We start from the raw sequence: 24,136 nt of genomic DNA, 5'->3' as shown, positions 1-24,136 counted from the left end.
GCATACATAACATCCATGGATCCTGTGGTTACGCCGCATCCATGGACCGACGCCACGGGGATTCACATAAGACTACTGTCCCGATTAATCGGAATATTATCCCGAAAAAACGGAGTAAATTTGTGTTATTACCTTAGTTTTGTTTCCGTTCTTTAGGATTTGTCCATAATAGGCATATGTCCAAATTAAGCGGAATCGACTGTATTTAATATTTGTGTATTGCATATTGTTACTTAAAACAATTTTAATAACAACATTTAATACAACAAATATAAAATTACATAATTACAGACAAACAAAAAGTAGATTCGTAATTCGTAAAATAATTGCTTTAATTCACGATTATAAAATATTACAATAAATATAATATATTATCATATTTTAATCATAGTTAACAAACATATTAATTCGTAAATATCAATCCAATTTTTGCAACTAAATTTGTATATATATATTTTTTTAAATAAAATAAATATTGTACAAAATTACGATATATAAATTATATAATAGAACAAAACAATAGTTTAGTTGTTGATGTAAATGATTTTTTTATCGCATACACACATATATGTATTTTAATGAAAGATGTTTCCCCCGAGAATTGTATGTATCAAGGCTGTCGACCGTAGCTTTCAGGGACACGACTTATAACCCACTTGTTGTGCAACGCGTCTGTATATATGTATATTTCGATCGATTTTAAGTTACTCTTTATTACGTCCAAAATAAACAATATCTTTAAGAGCGAACATAAAACATATTCTGGTCAAAAGACTCCGCAATAATTTTACAAGACATTTTTTTTGTCCTTTATTATTTTAATTAAAAACGTAAGGACAAAAAAAAAATCATAATTAATCAAATTTAAGATTATTATTAAGTACCCATCAGATTAAAAAAAATTGTAGAATTGTATAAAATTTTAATTTCATAATCATGGTATAATTAAATATTGATTCTTTAAGAGTAATATTTTATTATTTCTACTATTTTTTATATAATTAACAACCTTTTTGACCTCACAAACCACTAAACTCAAAATATTGAATTTCGCAGACAACTAAACTCAAACTAATCCCGCAAACCACTACAAGGGTTAAAAAAAAGACAGGTTCTAAATATGAAATAGTATTTACATTGGGACATGCTAAAATTGCAAATAAAAATGGATTCACAATATAAAATGGAAACAAAAATATATGTTCCTTGTTCCGATACCATTTCATCCGTAGACGGAGGGTTGGGGACTACTGTTCTACATTACCCATGTACATGTTAAATACTGTTTTCGCTGAAAATCCTCCTGTTGCACAACATCATACATACGTGTCTTTAATGCACGTAATGTGTTTCTCGTCATTAACACTTATCACCACCCACATTATAGATTTTTCACCACCTGCGATTTCTCAATTATAGTCATTTATAAATTATTCCATTTGAAATGAGAAAATATAAAAAAAATACAAATTATAATTATACTAATATTGTACATTTCCTTAACATCCAGTTTTCATATGCATCTTTTGAATCCATTAAATCTATTATAGTTTCCGAAAAAATCACCATTTTTTTAAATTTTGATGAATATTGATTTTAAACCAATATTAACACAAACTATTATATTTTACTTATCAAAAGCTGACTTTAAACGAATTAATATATACGTTTAATATACCATGTTTTTGTACCAAGTGTCTATTTTTTTCTAACAAACGTACTTGATATCCATAAGGACATACACATTGTCAAAGACCATTCGTTTCAAATTATGAAAATAATTTCAGAAAATTAATATTCAATTTTTTTTTAAATAATCTTAATATATGTGTCATTGATAAGGATTTCTGACCCTTATTAATTTATATGTAATTAAGAAAAATGATTGAAAATTTCAATAAAAAAAATGTTAATATGACATGTTAATAGAGATAATTTAATATAATATTAAGTATAAAGTTTAAAATTGAGATTTTATTTAAATTCTAATAATTGGATGCGAAAATGTACGGCTGCGTTAATGTTTGCGGCTTTTGCTTTTTAGGGGCGGGTTCTGAAGATGGGGGTGGAAGTAAAGAGGGACCACGAATGCGTGTGCGTTGAAGAGAGACGAAACGAGTGGGAAGTGTATTTGCGTATAGTGGCGGCATACATATTTCGTCCTTCCACCCCCGAGTTTCCACGGCGCAGGATAACAAATGTTCTGTCGAGGGATATGATGGATGCTGGGGGTGGCAGTTTGCGTACGACTGTTGTGCGCGGCGGCAGCTCCTCTCCTAGATGATGACTCCAAGAAAAGTTTAAAGTGTTCACCAAAATGTATATCCTTATAGGACTATACGGGTGCTTATTCCTGTTTGGAGTGTATGGAAATGGGACTATTGCATTAAGTTTATTCAGAGGACCTGGCATCCACCAACGAAATCCGTTTGTGATAGCCATGGTCTTCGCAGATTTAATCGTATGCATCATAAGTATTCCAATGACAGTAACATCGTTGACAATTACCTGGACAGTAACAGCACAGCCAATCTTCAATTTCCTTCAAGTAAGTAACATTATCTATTTCTTTTACAATGTTGATCTGTTAATAGCAAACTGTCAAAATTCTCAAATTTTGTTAGAAAACAATCAAAAGTTGTTAGAAAATTTTCAAAATTTACTCGTAGTTATAATAAGGTGACCAAAATATTTTGAACAAAAAATTATATCACCCAAGTTTAAAAAGAAAAAATTCTCAAAAATTCAAGACATAAAATTACCAAAAACGTTCAAAACTTTAATGTTTCGATAATTTCTTAAAAAATTATAAGTGTATCTCTAACATCAAATCAGCAGATATTTGAAAAGTAAGTACCACTAAGTTCACTTGGCTTCAAGACATGTAAGTAAAACAATATTTTTTTTATATTTTTTTGGTAATTTCCTTACAATTGTATTTTTATTTAAATTTTTGTTGTAAAAAAATCTCAAATAAATGTTTCTGTTTTACGAATTTTATACAGATTTTATTATAATATAAATAAATTAAAAATTATTGAAAATAAAAGGAAGAAATTTGGAAAATTTTAATAGAAAGATTATTATTTAATTTGCAGTTTGTAAAAAACGTGTTTGTTGAAAATTTATTTATCTGAAAATTGGTAAAGTAATAAAAAATTATCGCCTACTAATTTATTAAAAAACGTTATTTTCAATTTAGCAAATGAAATAATGAAAACAAATAAATTAATTGTAAAAGTACGTCTATAACACTACGAGTCATGTAAGTATACAATATTTTTATATATAATTATATAATCTAGCTCATATTAATTTTTCATAATATGCAATAATTTAATGAAAAAGATTTTTTTGACTGAATATTTTGACTGAAAAATAAAATATTTGGTATATTTTCAAGCTAACACCAATTAAAATTTGTCATCAGTAAAGGTAAAAAAATAAGAAATTTTGTTTGTGAAGTAAGAGTATAATAAAAAAATTAAATACATATTTTTTTTCTAAGTGGCGTTAGTATTATTAATATGTCAAAGGTTAATTTCAATCGGTTTAGCGTTTGAATATAGAAATTAATATTAATATAAAAACGTATTATCTTTTAACTCAATAAGAGTAAATTTTGTTAAATTGGAAAAAAATCGGTTGAGCAGTTTGGACAATAAATGTTATTTAAAGTATACATTCGGTCATAACCAATTTTTTTTTAATATTTCACTATTTCATGATAGTTATAGATTCAAATCAGAATAATATTATGTGTCTTTAAGTTAAGAATCTCGATCTCTACAGCTACAAGACATGTAAGCATTTAATCTTTAAATATTTGTACTTGATATTTCACAGAATGTCACTATAGTACAGTATGCAAATAATCAATTGTTTTATAAAAAAAAACATAAAATATATAAAAATTAATATTACGTACTTAAAAATACATTGTTTATATAATTCATTTTATACTATATTTTTTTGTTATTATTTAATTAAATTGGTATTTTTATGTAAAATAGCAAAATAAATATATAAAAACTTATAGAATCATGTTCATAATAAATATCTGGTCACCTTAGTCATATTTGTGTATTCTAAAGGAATTTGAAGAGGGTGTTTATTTCTCATATCTATTTAGGTCTTGCCCGTTACTGCAAGCACCTTGATGATGATGGTAATCTCCATCGATAGGTACTTGACAGTAAAGGACTACAGTCCTCTTGGCGACTCCTCCCGCAGGAGACCCTACATGATAATGATTGTGGCAATCGTGATGTTGCTGTCTTGCATGTTCAGCGTATTTCTCAGTATTCCGAAGAAAATTCTGGGTTCTCGATACCTTTTTATATTCAGCTTATTGCTCGTGCACGTTTCACCACCAATTTTCGTCTTGATCTGCCACATCGCAGTATACATACAGCTTACTGCTATGTCATTATCTGCGAGGGCTAAACACGGAGAGATACCTCTTCCTTTACCTTTATTGAGGAAACCTACAAATGTCATAATCGTGGGTAGCGTTGCGAATCGCGTGGAAACTGAGGTAGTCATATTTTTACCTATGACCTTTCCGCTGCTATTACTGAGATCTGTTTCAGACTGTATTGGCGGAATCAATCCGGGAGCCGCAACCTGGGACAAGTAGGAGAGACGATCCTGAGGAACCAGAAGAACTTTTCGAACCTGAAAACAGCACACTGCAGTGCCGACGACGACTCGCCCGATATCTTCTCTGGATGTCAATTTTCTTCGCCGTATGTTGGATACCGCATGTCATCTGTACCATCTACGAAGAACTCTTCAATCTTGAACCATCTGAACTTCAATGGTACAGTCTGTTCCTCGGACACTTTCACTCTGCCGTCAGCCCAACGATCTACAGATCACTTAACATTCAATGCCCCAGGCCTCCTACTTATCGCACACCCAATCCCCCAAGAAGCGACTCTTCCACCAACGAAGCGTATCTTGGTCCATTCCACCCAAGATATTTCCGACCGCCACCCCAGCGCCGTAACTCATCTCTATGCCTCTTCTAAACTTCGATACCCAATACCTCTTACATACCCCTAACGCAACTTGTTTATAATCTCTCCCCTTAAATGTGCATAGTATTAAAGAAGTCCTTCTGGGAGCGATCCACCTACTGCATCCACCAATATTAACAAGCATCAAAGAAAAAAAAAGGATACATTGAAATGTAGGTAAGTTAGGGTAAGTAGAAACGAAGGAAATACGTCTATATCGTATCTTTCACTGAATTTGAAACCAAAATGAAACAAAATCAACGTCGATAGAGCTGAATACTATTATCGTCATTATCAAGTTGGGTGAGACACCCGATATTTTCAAAAGTTACATGTACCTAATTAAATTATAATATTATATTCTTATACTAAATGTTATAGAAAGAGATATATGTATATGTATAAAATCTAGGTTTAAAGATGGTAACCACAAAATATTATCACGATCCTGAAGTTTGGAAAAAAAGAAACGAAATTTTGGCGATGATTCAAATTACAAATTCATAACAACTATCGTATAAGCCTTCAATTTACTTAATTATTTTCGTTATATTTATTTCTTGATCATATTTAAAATTACTATCTTTTAATATAAGAAGGTACAGTATTTTGTGGTTGTTTGTTTCGTGAATGATATAGATAGAAGAATATTGTGAGACGCCTTCAACTAGCGACAATTTATTGTCCCGAAGGCTGGAACGTTCGTACAAAATGCGTGATATTGAAGATATAGGTTTATGAAAGATATATGAGAAAGAGAACAGATATATATATTATAATTATGCTAGGAATTGTGCTTTTTGTATATATGTATCTAACTATTTATGTGTATATATTTATGAAGGATGTACGGAAAATCGACACTTTTCGTATATATTTTCGGAACAAATTTATCCAAATATTTTTTACACTTCGTAATGAACAAAATTATGCTCTCTCAATTAACTTACCCAATGTTTTATAATTAAAACAACTTTATTAAAATGAATTTATGCTTAATTTTCGCTGCAAATTTTTATTTTTCCAATAAAATTACATTTTTTTTATCTAAATTAGATGTCATTTCCAAAAAAAAATACTTTCTTTAAATTAATTAATACACAAACTTCGAATATTGTAATATTTTCGATGTATTTTCATAAAGTTGTTTTATTGTCATTTTCCGTAAAAGATTGGTACTTGCTACAGAATAGTAAAATTGACGTATATATTAATCACTTTACAAAACATAGTAATAAATTAATAGTTAAGATCTTTAATAGAATTCTTTTTCAATTTAATTATTATTTCACTTACATCAATTTTAAAATAGATTGCTTTCTGTTTTTTTTTCAACTAAATTTTAATAATAATTTTACTTAAAACAACTATTTTGATAATGAATTTAAACATATTTTCCTAACTACTCTTGAAAATATATTTATATATGTATATATATAAAATTAGAACCCGTTAACGTTAATGCAGAAAATATATATATACTAACACTAATTATAATTAATATTAACTACTTTAGTATAATATATATATTACTTAAAAAAACATTTTTTTTAATTATCAATGCCGCTCATAAGCTACAAATTCATGTTAAGATATATACATAACATTCATACTTTTTGGATCAATAATATAATTATTGTAAGATATTAAATAATAATTCAACAAAATTTTAGAAGAAGAAAAAAATGGAGAAATTTTGATCAACAAACAATTTCGAATAATATAATAATAAGATTAATCAAATATATCGATGTTAGATGCTTTCTAATATAAGGATATTTACTAAACGAATAGAATTATTTGAATGTTTTAAAGAATATTAACGGTGGATGCAAAAAAAATCCCATATGTATAATCAGACTTGGGTGGATTCTAGATTCTAAGTATTCAGTTTATCTTATTAAATCTGTTCTTCAATTGTAGATGTAGTAACAATTTCTAAAATTAAGTAAACCCAAACTCTTAATATCTAATAACCAATATTATTACTATTAGGATTTAGATGGATTAGTTCAAAATAAGTAACGATTGTGTTTATATCTTAAAAGATTTGTTGATTAGGATTGTAGACTGAATCCTTACACTCATAAATTTGTTGATTTTCGATGTTTTATAGGCTGTAAGATCTCAGTCTATAAGACTCAGCTTTTTCCATATTCAATAGATTTGATTGATTGTTTAAAATTGTAAATAAAAAAGTATTAATAATTAATTAATTAATTAATTAATTATAGATTAAATACATGATAAATGCTCCCAAATATTAATATATAAGACATAATAATTAATTTCCATTTTGTTTCAAAATTTAGTATTATTTCAATAGATTATAAATAATAGGACAAAGATTATACAGACTAACAAGAAATTTGAAAAAATCGATGTTTCATGACTACAATTTTAGAACAGACTTTAAAATTTGGGATTTTTTTAGTTACACAGTTTACACGCTATTTCTTTTTTGCCTTAGGCAATTTACTTAATTTCGTACCAACTATGATGCAATTAAATGTTTAAATAATAAAATAAGTATATTAAGAAAAAAATTAACTATATTGATGTTAGATGTATGACAAATTGCTCCAAAGTATTAAAATTTAATTAACAATAATTAATAACTATAATTAAATTAAATATTTAAAACAATAAATTAAAAACTAATTACACCTATCCCCCAATTTACACGGTGATTGAAAAAAGTGTAAATCGAAAAGTATGTGATTTTTAGACCGTGTAAAAGCGAAAACATGTAAAAAAAATACCGTGTAAAACGAGGGATAGGTTTTTATTGATATTAGTTGTATGACAAATTGCTCCAAAGTATTAAAATATAATAAACAATAATTAATTTTATTTCATAATTATGAGTAAATTTCGAAGGATTATCGATTAAGTTGATTATCGATCTTAATAGTTGCTATGCAAATTAACTTATTTATGCTTCAAGTCTTACAAGAAATTTGACAAATTGGAACTAATACTGACTACATTTTTAGAAAAAACTTATACTCTTAAAATAAATTATTTTTTTCCTTGATACAAAATTTTTATTGTTTTTTGTTTGCCTTAAGCAAATTATTTCATTTCGTACTACTATAATGGAAGTAAATGTTTAAAATACTAAAATATGTATATTAATAATTATATTGATGTTAGAAAAAAATTCAAATTATTATACACAATAATTAAATCAAATTTTAATATAATTTCAATGGATTTTAGACATAACATTTTAGAAAATAATAATAAACAAAATAAATTATTTTTAATAATTAGTTTTCACTAAGAATATTCAAAATTTTTCTTCAATATTTAAACGATAATAGAATGCAGAAATTTAGTCTTTTTCTTAATAATATAACATTTTTAGAAACTATATTAGAATTCCATAATTTTATCTATATAAATCAACCACTATAACTATATTAATGTTACATAAACGAAATATTTCTACAGTTTCTAATTAAATATTTAGCAAAATTATAAACTTTTCAAAAAAAAAAATAGAAAAAATATAATAATTAAAAAATATCACAAAATTTGAATCAAATATAATTTTTAAATTAAAAAAAAATGTATGTAAAAATTTATTTTTATTTTTAAACCGTCAAAATTGTTCTTAATTATATAATATAATATATACTAGAATTTAAGAAACTATAATTCTAATTACTATAAAATAGTTTAATTGAGGTCCACAGCCCTTTAGCCCAAATGGTGACTAATAAAAATATGTTTAAATGAAATAATAATTTCATTGAATTATGAAATATTCTTCTCTCGCAACGTGTTTGCATGCTATATGATAATAAACTAATAATATAAGTATACTAAAATTGATATAATTGAAGTTTTCTAACTTAATATATCAAATAGTGAAATTTATATTGTTTTATTGTAAATAGTTGGTGTTTAATAATTTAGTATATTATTATTTCTCTTTATTCTGGGCTGAATTCAGTCTATATCCTGATGGGCCTATAAATAAACTAGAATAGACTAGTGGTGCAGTCAAACAAGTTCGGGTTAAAGGCTTAAATCTGCATTACTAGAATAGACTTACACTTAATAAATGTCTACAGTAAATTTAAATCTTAAGATTATTATTTTTTTTCTAAATTATTTTTATTATAAAATTCACTGAAATTTTCAACTAAACCAAAGGTCAACAACGTTTTCGGAGTAAAGAGCCATTTTTTATGATATTACGTTGTTAAAGTAAATGTCTAGGGAGCCGCACATAGAACTATTATCGCGATATTCACTTATAGCCATCGCTTGCTTAGAGAGCCGCATTTTATTAACAAAAGAGCCGCATGTAACTCCGGAGCCACGGGTTGCCGACCTCTCACCTAAACTACTATATTATATAAGTACACATAGTAATTATATGTATCAATAGTCAATATCAATAGTTTACTTTGGAAATGCTTTTTTTTCTAATTATATTATTTTAAACAAAAACGGTTCTTTTTTGTTAATACTATTGCAAATTGATACTCAATATTTTTTTTAAGTTTCAAAATAAATTATTTCCAATAATTTTATTTAGAGCAAACAAGAAATATTTAACTTTAACACAGTTATGGAAAATAAAATAAAAATTACATTGATGTCTATAATATTTAGAAATTAATAATAAGCAAATCCATGGAAATAAACAAACAAAAATAACTTAATTGCTCCAAAAAAAAAATAACAATTTCATGAATACAATATAAAATATCTGGATTTTTAAAACATAATTAAGTATATTAGTACTATCAAATATAAATGCACTTTAATATAAGATAATTAAGTTATTTTATTTTTTTTTTAAGTTTTTACTTTAGAAAATTACAAGGAAATAAATAAACCTAAAAATGAAGAACAACGAAATAACAAGTTCAGATTTTAAAGTGGTATCTTTTAAATATATTTGTTTCAAAGACATTTTACTTATTTCATGTGATTAATTGAAAGAAGAATAAAAATACATCAATTATTTTTTAATAATTTTACATTTAACAATGGAAAATAGTTACCTTTAAGTAAATGATTCTAATAAGTTATTAGTATATAATTATGTAACAACGCACACTTGATAAGATATTAAATACTCTAGTTGCAGTGGTGTGTAAATAATTTTACTGGAGTTCGCAATACGCGAAAGCTTTTAATCGTGCAGATTAATTCTAACTAACATAATCCATCATTATCCAGTATAAAAACTTTACGCACCATTATAAAATATATAAGAAAAGTAGATTACAAAAAAATGTTGATGTTGACATATTTTCTTTATTTACATTAAATACAACAATTTTATGACTTAGTTTAATATTAGGTTGTAAGGATATAGCCTGTATGTGTTTAAGACTATTCTGTAATTGCAATTGTAAAGAAGTCAAACGCGTTACATCTAAATAAAGTCTTACAAATTATACGACTGCAAACTATCAATTGCAATTTTAGAACAGGTCATATGAATCTATGTTAAATTTATACTTATTTCTGTTAATATAATTGTCTTAGGTTATTAATTTATTAAGTTTTTATTAGCTAATTGTAACATAAACTGTAAACGAGTTAATGGTTAGCTTCAAATAAACATTTTAATTTTTATGTTTGACACAAAATTTTATTAAATGTTATGCGGAATTGGAACAGACTTTGTACAGCTATTTAAATGATGATCTGATCTGCAAATACCCAATTCTAAAGTTCGATTGTTTTTATATGTGTAAATTATATTTATTTGTTATTTGTGTCAATAAATATGTCTACTAATACTACTAATTTTTTTTACTAGTTTCATAATGTACAAAAATGTTGTATCTTTTTTTCTCTATAATAATTCCCGATGTGTATATTTATTTATTAAAAAACAAAACAATAACTTCAAGTTCAAATTGTGACACCTTGTACATAAAAAAATGAACAAAATACATATTTTGTCTTGATATAACTTTGCTGCAGTGAAATATTAATATTGGCCACTTTGCGCAAATGTTCTTCGCTGTCCGACAATCAAATGTCTTATTTCCAAAAAGCTTCACAGCTAGGTGTAAGGTAATAACTACCAGAACCTTCCCCTACCAAATCCTTACATCGTTATTAAATAATGTTACAAAAAATTAATGAACGATAGGTAAAAGGTACATTTCTTCTTTGTTTCTCTTTGAAATGCTCATTTGGAAAGTAGAGAGAAAGTTGCGATATTTAAATGTCCGCGATTTCGTTTCGTTTTTATTTTACTACAATTTGAAATTCGCGAACTTCCGTTGCTCAAACCATGTTCATTTCTCCAGTGACGTTCATCAATGAAAAATTATAATGATTTTTGCTACTGTTTCAATTAAATATAAAATTTAAAAAAAAAGTCAATATCTTCATCGAAATACTTAATCACCTCTAATTAATGACATTACTCAATCATCTACTTAATTATTTAAAGTCCATTTGTTTATATAATCAAGAACTATCATATTTTCACATAAGATGAAGATGTTACATAGATAAATTGCAATTACCGGTATATATAAATATTTGTCCTTTGGCACAGATTTCAAATAAATCAAATTTATTTTAATTGCCATAACTTTCTCTTACTTTCTAAAATGATGCTTCAAAACTACCCCCAGTTCTCTCAGACAGAGAATTCATGCAATTAATTATTTATTTTGACAAAATAACTCTATTTCACTTTATAAAACATAAGTAACGAACGTTAGTGGACATTTCATTAAATACATGTATGGAATACCCTTAAAGTAAGCAATACATTCTATAATAGACTTGTCATGTGTACTTATAAACAAATGTGCAGTGAAGTGCGTTACATAACTTTAACCATATTGCGTGTTATATAATGTATACCTAGTGTTTTATTAAAGCAACTAATAACAATGTGTTATAGTAATATTTGTTATAGTTATATTAGATATACGTATTTGGATTATTATATTTTAAGTGTTAAAGTAAGTAACTTATCTTTAATCTAAATTGCATAACGCTTAATGCAATATAGGTAGAAAAGTTTTGGACATCTTATAATATTATTTGGAAAGTTGTCCACTACTCTAAATGTAATAAATCACTTTTAATATAAGTTGCATTAATTTCCTGTGAATATATATATACATCATATTAATTCCCTGATATGTTAACATTTGCTAAGAACTCATCTCTGGCGATTATACAAAATCCTGATATATATATTATTATTTTTATGTTTAATAAGTATATTAAAGTTATATCCAAGTTATAGTGATTTATGCAAATGTTTAGGGTTGTAATTACCATCAGCAATTAATAACGATTCAATTGTTTTATAACAATTTGTAAATTATTCTACTTTAATGCTTAGACACAAACTATGATTAAAAATAATATTTTTTATTCTGATTCATATTTTATACAATTCATACAATTTATACTGATGTATTTTCAATTTTTTTTATGTGAAGAATTCTCTATTAACAAAATATACCTTTTTTTAAAGAAATACACATTGTAAGCATGATGCGTGACTCCATTAACATTCCATGTAGCTATACATAAACAATGACTTAATATGGAGTACACGTTGATTCTTTGAGGTAAAGCAGATTCGTTTTTCGAATTAACTATCAACTTTTTACGAATTGACTGACGGGTTCATTTCATATTATGATGTATCAACAATGATTCTTAACTTTCTTCAGGGTTATTTATCTTTTATTACACATTATACCGTGTACTTACAGGCTAGTTTTCTATTGATTATTAGTTAATGCTTTTAATTGTATTTTTTGCAATTTTAGTTGCTTTCTTTGGCCATCTTATTTTCAGATTCTTAAATCGACTGACAAACAAATTACAAACTTATTAAAATCAAATCAAATATAAAAATATATTGCATTTCAAACTTATAACTGAAGTAACTGAACTTTCTTCAAAATATTAAATTCATAAGTTTTTTTGATGTAGAAATTATAATTTGTTTATAAATACAAAATTCGACCTTATTTGCGATCTATGTTAAAGAAAACAGAATTTATCATCAAATACAAAAAACTTTGAATAACAAGGACAGTCATAGGCAACCAAACTACTAGCAGCCTTATCCAGTACAGTGATTCTCAAAGTGCAGGTTGTGACCCTCAGGGGGTTTGCAAAAAAAATAATAAAAGTTACGTAACATTCGTGTGGTCGTTGATGTAATTATCTTGAAGGGTTGTCGAGAAATCTCAAAACATCGGAAAAATCGTCTATTCCCTATTGCGTAACGAACATTTCGAAACTTTTGTTTCATGAAAAGGTGCGTAAGGGTGGCGCATCTTACGCAATCATGAAATGCAAAAGTTATTAATTTTTTTGTAATTAAGAAAAACGTGAGTTTATATTTGTAAGTTAATTGCAGTTGATTTTAATTAAAATTAGAAATTATTAAAGTGTTTTCACCATAGTCAAAGTTGAGAAATAACAGAGTAATGAAAAACGTGAAAGAAATGTGTATAAAAAATATGTTTTTATGTAATAAAATATAAAATTTGTAATAACATAATAAATAACAAATTAAATTCTCAATGTTTTTTCTTGAGTTCGGTTACTTCTTCGATGCATCGGTCGATGATCGATCCATACTTCTTATCTGCATCACTTTTCAGATATGTCAGAAGTGAAAGTGATGATTCGATCAAACCCTTTTCATTAAACTTATCTGAAAATAATGTCATAAGTATTTTATATCAATTATAATTATATAAGATTCTACAAACTTCTACATAAAATATCATGCAGATCGTCAACAACTTTTCGGCACAGTTCGCTTTTGAAAATAACATCTTTGAAGTTCTTCATATACGTTATGCACATTTTGAAATCGTAGGATCCATGGATTATCCTTTTGTCGACTTCTTTTCCTTGAATATTGAACATAAGGGAAAGAAGTAATGACAATCTTTTTGAGATTTGATGAACTGCATTCATCTGACACGTCTTCTTATTATAACCATGCAAAAAGTTCACAACTGTATTAGGACAACAAGAATAAATGTTTTTGCCATTACATTTGTTCCTTAAATCTAAGTTACTTGTCAACATTATCTGAAATAAATGAGAAATAAACTAAGGATAATTGAAAATTTATTAATTACAGTGATTTTCTGCTGAGCCATTCGAAGACACGTCTTAAGAATTGAATCATCTGAGGATAAATCTATGTTAGTTGTGGTAGCTGACTCCATGATCGATTCACCTAAAACAAAAGTATAATAACTTGATTTCTTCTTAATAAATTATTTCTTATATCCTAAGATTCAAATTATAAATGATTCTATATAAAATTGATATATATAGAAAGATTACCAATAAAGTTTCCCTTTTTAGCCACCAAACAATCATTTATAAATTGTATAGCTTTCCTACACTGTTTTCGTAAGTGATGAGTTAGCGGTCTGCTTAAATTATATCCATCTTTAATATTGTCCAATTCTTGTACAACAATCCATGGAACATATATCACGGGTGATGTTCCGTCTTAAATATGGATATATAAAAATATTGAAAATTAATAACATATTGTTATACAAACCACAAAATAATATTTGTAAAATATTAGAGATTGTTTCCAACTTGTCTATAAACATGTTAGTATCAATAACAATATATATACTATTTGTTTTTTGTACAGGCTCATAATTTAAACTGAAATAAGTAGTCTTTTTCTTATTTGGTGAACATTCTGTAGTCATTGTCTGACTCATAGAATGAATCTGTAATTATATTAATATAAACATATTAATAGATAAAATAATGTGTATATACATATTCTAGCAGGTATTGTTCTGGTATATAAGTATAATTAAGTTCCATTTCCATCATCAACTCGTCATCATCAAAATCTTGATCACTATTGGCATTACAAATCAAAGACGCGTTGGATAAATCCAATTGGTGCAAAGACTCATCAAACGAAGATATAAGAATTGTCTCAGGTATGTTAACTGTTTTCTTATTTTCTGTTGAAGTAACCATATTAAAATCGAATGGATTGTTGTTGTTCTTATTATAAGTAGAGAAGTTAAAGTTGGTTGAATTTCCTGTTTTTGGATTTGTTTTACATTGAGTATTGATATTGTAATTTCCCATTTGTTTCTTATAGCTAGGACTTTCGTAATTAACCAAGGACAGTTTCATGATTTTAGATCTGTTATTTTCAAAAAACGCCTCATCATTACTCGAATAATTTAAAGGTTCTTCTTTTATACGTTCTCTATTATTTTTGTTCTTCCTCTTGCGTTTCCTTTTTCGATTATTCTTTTTTGGATAATGTTCCAAATCCATTATTCAACTAATTAACTTATCTCTTAACACTTCCAAAAGCTGGTAACTACAAAATACAATTACATAAGTTTTGTGATTAGACGTAAATTGCTAATTACAGTTAAATAAACAAAATACTCATTATAAATATTAGCAGCAATTAATTCTGTACAATACCTATTTCCACTTATTCACCTGTTTCCACTGTATTTCATGGGTTAAATGCAACAAAATACATACAAATAAATGTCAAACTGTACACGACGTAGATTATATATTTTTTTGTTCGACGACAGATGCATTTTGTTGTTGTTTTTTTTTATTTATAGCAGATATTTCACTTATGTTTTAAATTTGTAGGTTTTATTTTATATTTATATATTTTCACGTTGCTTAAAGAGTTCACGACAGTGTTCGGCAACCGTTTTGGAGCAAAGAGCCATTTTTAAGTAAAAAATGTCTAGGGAGCCGCACGTATCATTCTCATCAAAATAGCCGCGATTTGTCGAGCCCTGGTCTACAGAATAATCGCTTCGTGGCTTTATGAGCTATGATCAAAGTGTAGTCTACAGAATAATAATAAGAACTTATTTATTTTTTTTATTCTTAATAATTTATAAAATATTAGTTATCAATGTGTAAAATGATTTTCTTGAAACGAAATGTTGGTTGTAGTAAAACAAGTTATTAATTAGAATATAATATATTCTTTGATATTTTTATCAGGTGTCACATAATTCGTTGTGTAAGCTAGCGTGATATCGCTATGTAATTGTGATAAATAAATTAGTAAGTTGTAGTAAAAGGTACATAACACTTTTGTTTCTCTCTTAAATGCGTATGTGGAAAGTAGAGAGAAAGTCGGGCGCTCGTGTAATAACGTGCTCAAATTCCATGTAAGAGAGCTTCCCATCACCATCGACATCAGCCTCTTCAATAACCTTTTCAGTTATCTGCTGCATATCTTCTGGTGATAACTCGCCATAGGTAAGCAACCTAATCGCCTGATCCAAATCTTCTGATCCTATATGCTGATCACCATCGAAATCTACAACACGAAAACTATGATTAACTCTGATTATTCTTCTTATACACATCTATTACCATATATTCGGAACGCGTAGAAGACTTTGATATCCCTCGGCGCTTGTTCGCTGAAGACCGAAAGAAGATCTAGGAAGTCCTCGAACGAAAGGTTACCTTTACCATCGCGCGAGAACACCTCGCAGATACGACTTCGGAATGGATTCTCCTGCAAAGAAAAGCTACCTGCGGATGTCAGGTTCGGTTTCTCGTCATCCTTACCTTCAGCTCGGGCAACTTCTCCATGCTCTCCAAGGGAATCCTAATAGTGACTGGCTGATCTTCGATCATATTCTTTGGAACTAGGTCAGACCGCACCTCCCTGAACCGCTTGTGTACCCTGCAATCCAAGCCCCCGTTCAACTAAAGCACTATAACTTCATGCTATAATTATAATTACCTTAATATCTCTTTCCTTGTGAAGAATGTGCAGTCCTGCAGGAAGCAATCTTTCAATGACTATTTATTTACTTTTTAAATCACTTAAACTTACTTGATAATTTTCGAGCTGTTGCTCGCTAAAGGTGACTAGTTTGTTGCCCATCGCGGATCATTTCGCGCTACTGACTATCCGATGCCCTTCCTGACCACGTTCCACTTAGTATCCCTTGGCAACCAGGAGGCGCGGCAACAAGTCATTTGTTTTACGCCTATTGATTTATTTTTTTGCCCTCGAAACCATTAATTAATTAAAGTAAATACTATTCGGAGAACTCAGCATCAAAGTTTTATATTTCTTTTATGCAACCAACACAACGACATAGTTTCAAAGTTGTGCGATATCAAAATAATCTTCGAGTTTAGTACAAAACTAGTTCAATATTTGAAGATTTCTTATAAATAAACAAAGTTCTTGTGGGTTAGATAAAATGAAGCTGTAGGACAGATATGGCTCGCAGGCCGCATTTTGTACATGTTTTTTTTCATAACAAAGCCATAGAAATTAATATTTTTAAGCTTATATTATTTTTATTACATCACTTGTAATTATGGATACTACGTACATAGGTTAATAGTTAATTTTGTTGTTAAGTACATATAAACTAAATTGAGCTATAAATGTATGATAGACAAAATAATTGTTAAATATAAATGTTAACACATTAAGTCCCATAAGAAATAATAATAATAACATTTATTATAACAGTCACATAAAAACCAAAATTGTAACATATTTAAATAATCTTAAGAACAAAAATTATAAATGATCACTTGTTACAAAGAGCTATTGACCAAAAGTCTTTTCAATATATTTTAATTAGTGGAAATACCTCTAATAGTGCGTTTAAACACGCATAAAAATAAACTCTATACAAAGATAGGTTGGTGGAAAGATCTTGGATGATAGCTGTTTGATCCTCATAAAGATGTTAATAAATCATATATGTTGTCAAAATCCCTCTGTATATATATATATATACAGAAATGAGTAATCACCTGTGTTATGATCTTTTATTCATTATGTGCTTTAATGTTCTACATGTCAGACATACAATGAATTTTGTAATTGCAATATTTCCAAATTGTTCACAGTTTTTGTGTTACAACATTAGAAGATGTCGATAAAAGAATAAGGTAAGAATACTATTTTGTAAATTCGCGGTTTATTCATTTGGAAATCAAAAGATCAGCTAATAAATTTTGAATATATCATATACAGGTAAACATCGTTTTACGCCGGTGCGATTTACGTCGATTCACAATTACGCCGCTGTGAAATAACGCTTATTAATTGCTAATTTTACACTTATATAGAACTAAACCCAATAGTTACCTCATATGGTTTCATTTTACGCCGATTCGATTTGCAACAGCTTTTGTAGGAACGGAACCCTGGCGTAAAACAAGGTTTACCTGTACTTTCATAAGATTCATCTCCATAAAAAATACATCGAATATACTAAGATTTATTACATTCTTTATATGTAATTAAATAATGTATAAGGAATAGCCGCAATGTATTTCTTTTCATTTTTAGAAAATCTGACATAATACGAAACTATTGTGTCAGTAAATGGAAATTTTAGTGGAAAATATCTTGAAAAGAATCAAATTAGTCAAATATTTGGTTTCCACTAAAATTTTATCCATTATATTTAGAAAGTTGTAAAATACTTATAAAACGATGAATGTCTTTTATTTATTTCACATATTTGAACTAGATTTTGTAGTATCTATAAACATAACTTGAATAGTCATTAAAGTAAGAAAATCAAGATTTAATGTGTGATATCTCATGGCACGAAGTTATGTAATTAATTAGTTAATTTGTAATATAATGATATAAAACCTAACGATCTAAGAGATCTGGCGTAAGTTGTAAAATGAATATTCATTATATTTTTTATACTAAATGTGCAACGCATATCAATTCTAATTTATCCATAAACTAATATAGTCCGCGCTCAATTACGTAACGAAACTACCGTACGCTACACGAATTTTTAAATAAACTGATATCATCCCATAATTTCCTTTCTTTAGCTATGAAACGTATTATAATAGAGAAAGATGAAATTGAACGAAAACTTGAACTGAATATGTTAACAATTTCGTTACAACTAATGAATTATTAAAATTGCAATGGAAAATGTGAACAAAAATCAGTATTGAAAATGTTTTAAAAATGGTAAAAAAAAATCAAATTCCTGGATAAGACTGAATAAGTTGATAAACTTAATTAGAAAAAAAATCTTCAATTAAATCAAATAATATTAAAAAATCACTGTAAGTGACAAACACAAAATAATTCTAACTTTCGTTATTCAAACAAGGAATATACCCCAAGGCAATACTTGATAAATCAAGCAACGCATAACAAAAATCAAGCAATTTCTTTGCATAAAAGCACACATCAGAATACAGTAAAGCAAACTATAGATACAAGCACACTATTAATAAAATTATAGTAAGACCTTTAAACAAAATAACTATTATTTGAATACAGCGGTAAAACTGCAGTCAATAGCCCATTGCACTTTTTTTTGTACACATATAAATTATAGTTATTATTATATAATTAATTTATATTGAATTAGATATACTTGCAAAAAAAAATTAATTATACACTCTTGGATACTTCTAGTGGTTGATGTGTTTAGGGTAACCTGAAACTTCCAAATGTATACTTTATACTACTAAATATAAGGGTCTTCTGGTCTTACAACTTTAACAGGACAAATTGCTAACTACATACATTGATGGACAATACAATTTGACGACTACCTACAAAAAGTACATAGATCAATGTTATGATTGGTTGAAAATATAAATCTATTCTATGTGGTTAAAAGAAGTAGAAAAAGATATTTGAACAAATTAGTTTTATTTTCTAGATGAAATGTTAATATTTACGCAACAAATATCCGCGAAGCATAAATAATTTAGTTGTTTTGTATACAGAAAATCTACTGATATAAAATAAGATTCTAACCATTTATTTACGTTGTTATATAATACAACATTAAGTCTTTTTGTTTCACACTATTAGACTATAAATCAATATTCGATTGAATATTACGTTTGTAAAATCTATGAACATAGTATAGATTTTACAATTAAATTTGGAACATGTTTTAATAAATCATAGTATAATACTATGTACATAACAACTAACTATTGTGGATGTAAACTGCAGTTATTGCACAATACTACTATTTTATTATTTAGTTTAATTGATTTAACTAAGAATGTAACGTTTTTAATAAACTTTTAAAGTGCGCACCTGCGCAAATTATTATTAGATATTTACTTAAAATATCTTTTAGTTATAGAAAACTAAAGTATTGTTAAAACAATAGTATCAGGTGCAAATATATCATTATTTAGTATTAGTAACTTAGGAAACATATTTTGTTTATATGGAATATTTCAATATAATTAATAGTTTATCCCGAATTGTACGATTATCGTGAATAGTTTGACATAAAAAAATATAGATTATGTTACATATTATAACTATAACTATATTCAAAAGTCATGTATTTTTCCTGTATTATTATAGTTTTTACAATTAGTTAATAGGGCACAAAGATGAGGTCAATAGACCGTATATACGTATGAGCATATATTATGTATAAAGTCTGAATATCACTGAAATGAGCGAGATAAACATCATGTACTACTTTTGATAATATTATTTGAAATAAATCTAAATGTATTTTGTGAAATTTATCTGCTTTGATATATCAATATTTGTTGAAAATGTATTATATTCAATATCTACCAATTAAATGATATAATAAGCAATGTTGTATAAAGATGTCATCAAAAGATGTTTATAATTGCAGCTTTTTAAGCGCGGCTCTACGAATGTTAGTATGTGTATATACAATGACATAATTAGAGAAGACACGACAAATGGAATACAAATTCTACAACATATAACTATATACAAACAATAAGAAACAGAAAGAAATACATTTAAAAATAATAGTAAGAGAAAGAAAGATAACTAGTACAGTAATTGCTAGGACCTTCTCATGGTTAACATCGTATTAATCTCCCAGATAATTCGACGTAGATGATCAATAACTTCTTTCAGTTGTTTGTTCTTCAAAACAACTTGCTCCATGACTTCCTTACTTTCTTCACAAGCGGAACGATAAGACTCAGAATTTTTCTTCTCATCGTGTTTCGGATCCATTTCATCTTTGAAAGGTATTAAACTTTCTATATGAGTGTACTCCATTCCTTGAATTTGGCAATTTTCATTACACTTTTCATAAATCAATCTTAGACGTTTAAATAAAACGCGTATAGTGCGTAGTTGCTCTTGCACTTTCACCTTTTTCTCATTGCTTGCATTTGAACCTTGTGGTGTACCATTAGGTGGCTGGCATAAAATGTTATAAATATATTTGTCATATATAAAATGAAATTCATTTTACTCACTTGTATAGCTTTTAATGTTTGGAACACCTCTTGTGTCCTACTTACAATATCTTGCACAGTTTCCTGACCTATCCTACAAAGAGATGCAGTATTAAATTCTTTTGATTGCTGTGGTTGAGCTTGAACTACTGGAGGTGTTGGAGTTGGAGCAACTGTTGCACCATTTGGTAAAACTGGTGGTTGAGGCATTGTATGATGCTGCATACCTAAAAATAATATTTAACTTTATTTTCACTTATATTCCTGATACAATTATACCCATTGATTGAGGTGGCATTTGCATTGCATTTGGTGGCTGTGGTTGCATTGGATTCGCAGGTCCTATGTTGTACTGTTGATTCATGTTCATAGCCATTTGTGTATTCGAGTTCATTGTAGCCATTTGATTTGCTATTGTATTCCCCATCTGGGCTGCCATCGGATTACTCATTTGTGGATTCATTTGATTTGCCATAGCATTTCCCATCTGCGACATCATTTGGTTGGACATTTGTGGTCCCATTTGATTGCCCATTTGAACTGGCATCTGATTTGATAACTGATTAGACAATTGATTTGGAATTTGTGCACCGATTTGTCCTGCCATTGGGCCACCAAATTGACCCCTCATACCTTGTTGGGAATTTGCCAAGCCTGGCATAAAGTGATGAGCCGGTCCAGACATTGTTGTTTCTTTGCCTCGCATCAACAATAACTTTACAATTAAATCCAAATGCCTTGACAGGTATTATGATCCTGGAATTATATTAATCTATGTTGGTATTTGTACTTTAAATTAAATATTAGCTAAACTTCATACATACCCTATTTCTTATTGTTTATAATGAATAACCTATTATTCTTGTAGAAAATAATTAAATAATTAATTAAATACAATCTTAATACACATAATAACTATAATAAATACATGTTTGGAGGGAAATATATTCCAAACCAATGTTGTACATGCCGCGACCACTTCACCAGTTCACTTCACTTCCAAACAGAAATAAATATTTCGCAACGTCGTACTTTATGTTTCTATATTTATTCCATAGAGGTCAATACAATAAACATTTATGCATTAAAAATACTTTATAATACAGTAATTTCAATCACAACTTTAAATTACATATAAATTTCTCATACATTGAATTAAATACAAACATTTCTATTAAATTGAACCATTGAAACATTAAATTGGTAGCAGAATTGTTTTGAAATTGTAAGTCTATACGCACCTTTCAGGAAAATAAATTAACATAAAACAACATATCCTATCCTAAAACACATAGTAAACATATTCTGCTTTTTATATTAAAGTTCATCAAATTATATTAATTTAAATTAATAAAAAAAAAACTTCAAATCTTGATGCAATATTTTCTAGAAAGTAGAAAATTCTTCATTTCCTTGCTTTGTAATACATTTAACCGGTGTTATTTTCAACAAGTAATAAAAAATAAATAGATTTAACTATAGTAATATTATGATTCTGTTTGAGTTTTAACGCTAAAGTAAACTAGAGAAAAGTAAACTGTTAAATTTTGAAATTAGTTTACTTTTTGATGCCATCTACTATTGAAGGAAGAAAACTAGAGTTTGTTGCCAGATTGTGCGGAATTTTGAATTCTAGAATAGATTTTAAATGAAATTAAACGTAATTATACGTATAATTATTAGTAAATATTTCTGATTAATGAAGTAATGAAGTACATTAATGTTTATGGATGAAAGTGGAAGAAGTTTGGAAAATATAACGGTATAAGTATTTGATTTCCCCCTCCAAACACTTACCGATGTCAAAATCATTGGTCATTGCGTTTTCCGCCATGATAAATTGGTGCACGCGCAGTGGAAGTAGTGAAAAGTGAATTATTGTAGGTATGTAGAAAAAAATATCTAATTCGTTTGGTTTGAGCGTATTCTGTAGTTGTCTTATAAATACCTTTGTTCTTTGAGCAGGGATGAGAATGAGAATTCCATTGAGCTGAAGCAATTAGAACGAGGAACTGTATTTCGTATATCTGCGGTCGATCCGAGGTGGGCTGAAGACATTCTAGATACCCTGTGAGTTGCAAATTCTGTGAACGGTAACATGGCAGCGTTACCACGTAGAATTGTAAAAGAAACGCAGCGTTTGATGCAAGAACCAGTGCCTGGAATCAGTGCTGTACCAGACGAGAGCAACGCTCGCTATTTCCATGTTATTGTGACTGGCCCAGAAGATTCCCCTTTTGAGGGAGGCCTGTTCAAGCTCGAACTATTCCTGCCAGAGGACTACCCAATGTCTGCACCAAAAGTACGGTTCATAACTAGGATCTACCATCCGAACATTGACAGACTTGGTCGGATCTGTTTAGACATACTGAAGGATAAATGGAGTCCGGCACTGCAAATCCGTACAGTCCTCTTATCTATTCAAGCACTGCTGAGTGCACCAAACCCAGATGACCCATTGGCCAATGATGTTGCCGAGCTGTGGAAAGTCAATGAATCGGAAGCTATTCGTAATGCAAAGGAATGGACTAGAAAATATGCTATGGATAACTGAGGAACGGTTTTATAACATTATTCTTAGTAGTAGACACTATCTACTACTACTTATTTGAACATTTTTGCATTATAAACAGCTGATTTCAGTGTAACATGATACATTATCTAATATAAAAATTTTATCATTTATTCAACTGTTGCTCTTTAGTGTAGAGATTATTTATAAGATTTAATTTGAATGTATTTTGAGGATAGTCTAAAACCAAGTTCTACCTTAAAAGAAACAGAAGTCCGAAACATTATTTTACACTATGTATCTGTTAAATTAATCATTTTATATTTCAAACACAAACAAAAAGCAGCTAACAACAACAAAA

General features: G+C 28.1%; 5 protein-coding genes across 10 annotated transcripts; 2 read left to right on the top strand and 3 right to left on the bottom strand.

The window, feature by feature from the left end:
• The first annotated feature begins 2,252 nt into the window (after positions 1 to 2,252).
• On the top strand, positions 2,253 to 5,331 carry LOC108569859. The gene is made up of 2 exons (XM_017931567.1): positions 2,253 to 2,548; positions 4,593 to 5,331. Exons 1-2 carry the CDS (start codon positions 2,318 to 2,320, stop codon positions 5,031 to 5,033), a joined length of 672 nt encoding a protein of 223 aa, XP_017787056.1. The 5' UTR covers positions 2,253 to 2,317; the 3' UTR covers positions 5,034 to 5,331.
• An 8,181-nt stretch (positions 5,332 to 13,512) lies between these two features.
• LOC108569861 (transcriptional protein SWT1-like) lies at positions 13,513 to 15,561 on the bottom strand. Its single transcript, XM_017931570.1, has 7 exons — positions 15,486 to 15,561; positions 14,811 to 15,375; positions 14,578 to 14,758; positions 14,352 to 14,522; positions 14,141 to 14,241; positions 13,763 to 14,090; positions 13,513 to 13,704 (listed from the first exon to the last, which is right to left on the bottom strand). Exons 2-7 carry the CDS (start codon positions 15,327 to 15,329, stop codon positions 13,568 to 13,570), a joined length of 1,437 nt encoding a protein of 478 aa, XP_017787059.1. The 5' UTR covers positions 15,330 to 15,375; positions 15,486 to 15,561; the 3' UTR covers positions 13,513 to 13,567.
• A 475-nt stretch (positions 15,562 to 16,036) lies between these two features.
• LOC108569858 (calcium and integrin-binding family member 2) lies at positions 16,037 to 17,450 on the bottom strand. Its single transcript, XM_017931566.1, has 5 exons — positions 16,885 to 17,450; positions 16,792 to 16,826; positions 16,614 to 16,731; positions 16,413 to 16,560; positions 16,037 to 16,356 (listed from the first exon to the last, which is right to left on the bottom strand). The coding sequence occupies exons 1-5, from the start codon at positions 16,933 to 16,935 to the stop codon at positions 16,139 to 16,141; spliced, it is 570 nt and encodes a 189-aa protein (XP_017787055.1). The 5' UTR covers positions 16,936 to 17,450; the 3' UTR covers positions 16,037 to 16,138.
• A 1,758-nt stretch (positions 17,451 to 19,208) lies between these two features.
• Positions 19,209 to 22,268, bottom strand: LOC108569876 (mediator of RNA polymerase II transcription subunit 30). 6 transcript variants are annotated; one of them, XR_001891346.1, is made up of 7 exons: positions 22,192 to 22,268; positions 22,088 to 22,124; positions 21,543 to 22,019; positions 21,285 to 21,490; positions 20,867 to 21,225; positions 19,556 to 19,616; positions 19,209 to 19,498 (listed from the first exon to the last, which is right to left on the bottom strand). XR_001891346.1 is itself a non-coding variant. In XM_017931622.1 (7 exons), the coding sequence occupies exons 4-7, from the start codon at positions 21,808 to 21,810 to the stop codon at positions 19,489 to 19,491; spliced, it is 843 nt and encodes a 280-aa protein (XP_017787111.1). In that variant the 5' UTR covers positions 21,897 to 22,019; positions 22,088 to 22,124; positions 22,192 to 22,268; the 3' UTR covers positions 19,209 to 19,488. The 6 variants fall into 6 exon arrangements, 5 of the variants coding, with proteins under 5 accessions (XP_017787111.1, XP_017787110.1, XP_017787107.1 ...); XM_017931622.1 differs by lacking the exon at positions 19,556 to 19,616 and having other exon boundaries at positions 21,543 to 21,810; positions 21,897 to 22,019; XM_017931621.1 differs by having other exon boundaries at positions 19,209 to 19,616.
• Positions 22,269 to 23,075: 807 nt separating this feature from the next.
• On the top strand, positions 23,076 to 24,130 carry LOC108569865 (ubiquitin-conjugating enzyme E2 N). The gene is made up of 2 exons (XM_017931596.1): positions 23,076 to 23,147; positions 23,229 to 24,130. The coding sequence occupies exon 2, from the start codon at positions 23,362 to 23,364 to the stop codon at positions 23,815 to 23,817; it is 456 nt and encodes a 151-aa protein (XP_017787085.1). The 5' UTR covers positions 23,076 to 23,147; positions 23,229 to 23,361; the 3' UTR covers positions 23,818 to 24,130.
• Positions 24,131 to 24,136: the final 6 nt, after the last annotated feature.

The sequence above is a fragment of the Nicrophorus vespilloides genome, unplaced genomic scaffold (assembly GCF_001412225.1).
Source record: "Nicrophorus vespilloides isolate i.1.1-1 unplaced genomic scaffold, Nicve_v1.0, whole genome shotgun sequence".
NCBI classification, from domain to species: Eukaryota; Metazoa; Arthropoda; class Insecta; order Coleoptera; family Silphidae; genus Nicrophorus; species Nicrophorus vespilloides.
Note: the sequence above shows the minus strand (reverse complement) of the source record. Positions and strands in the feature narration are given on the sequence as shown.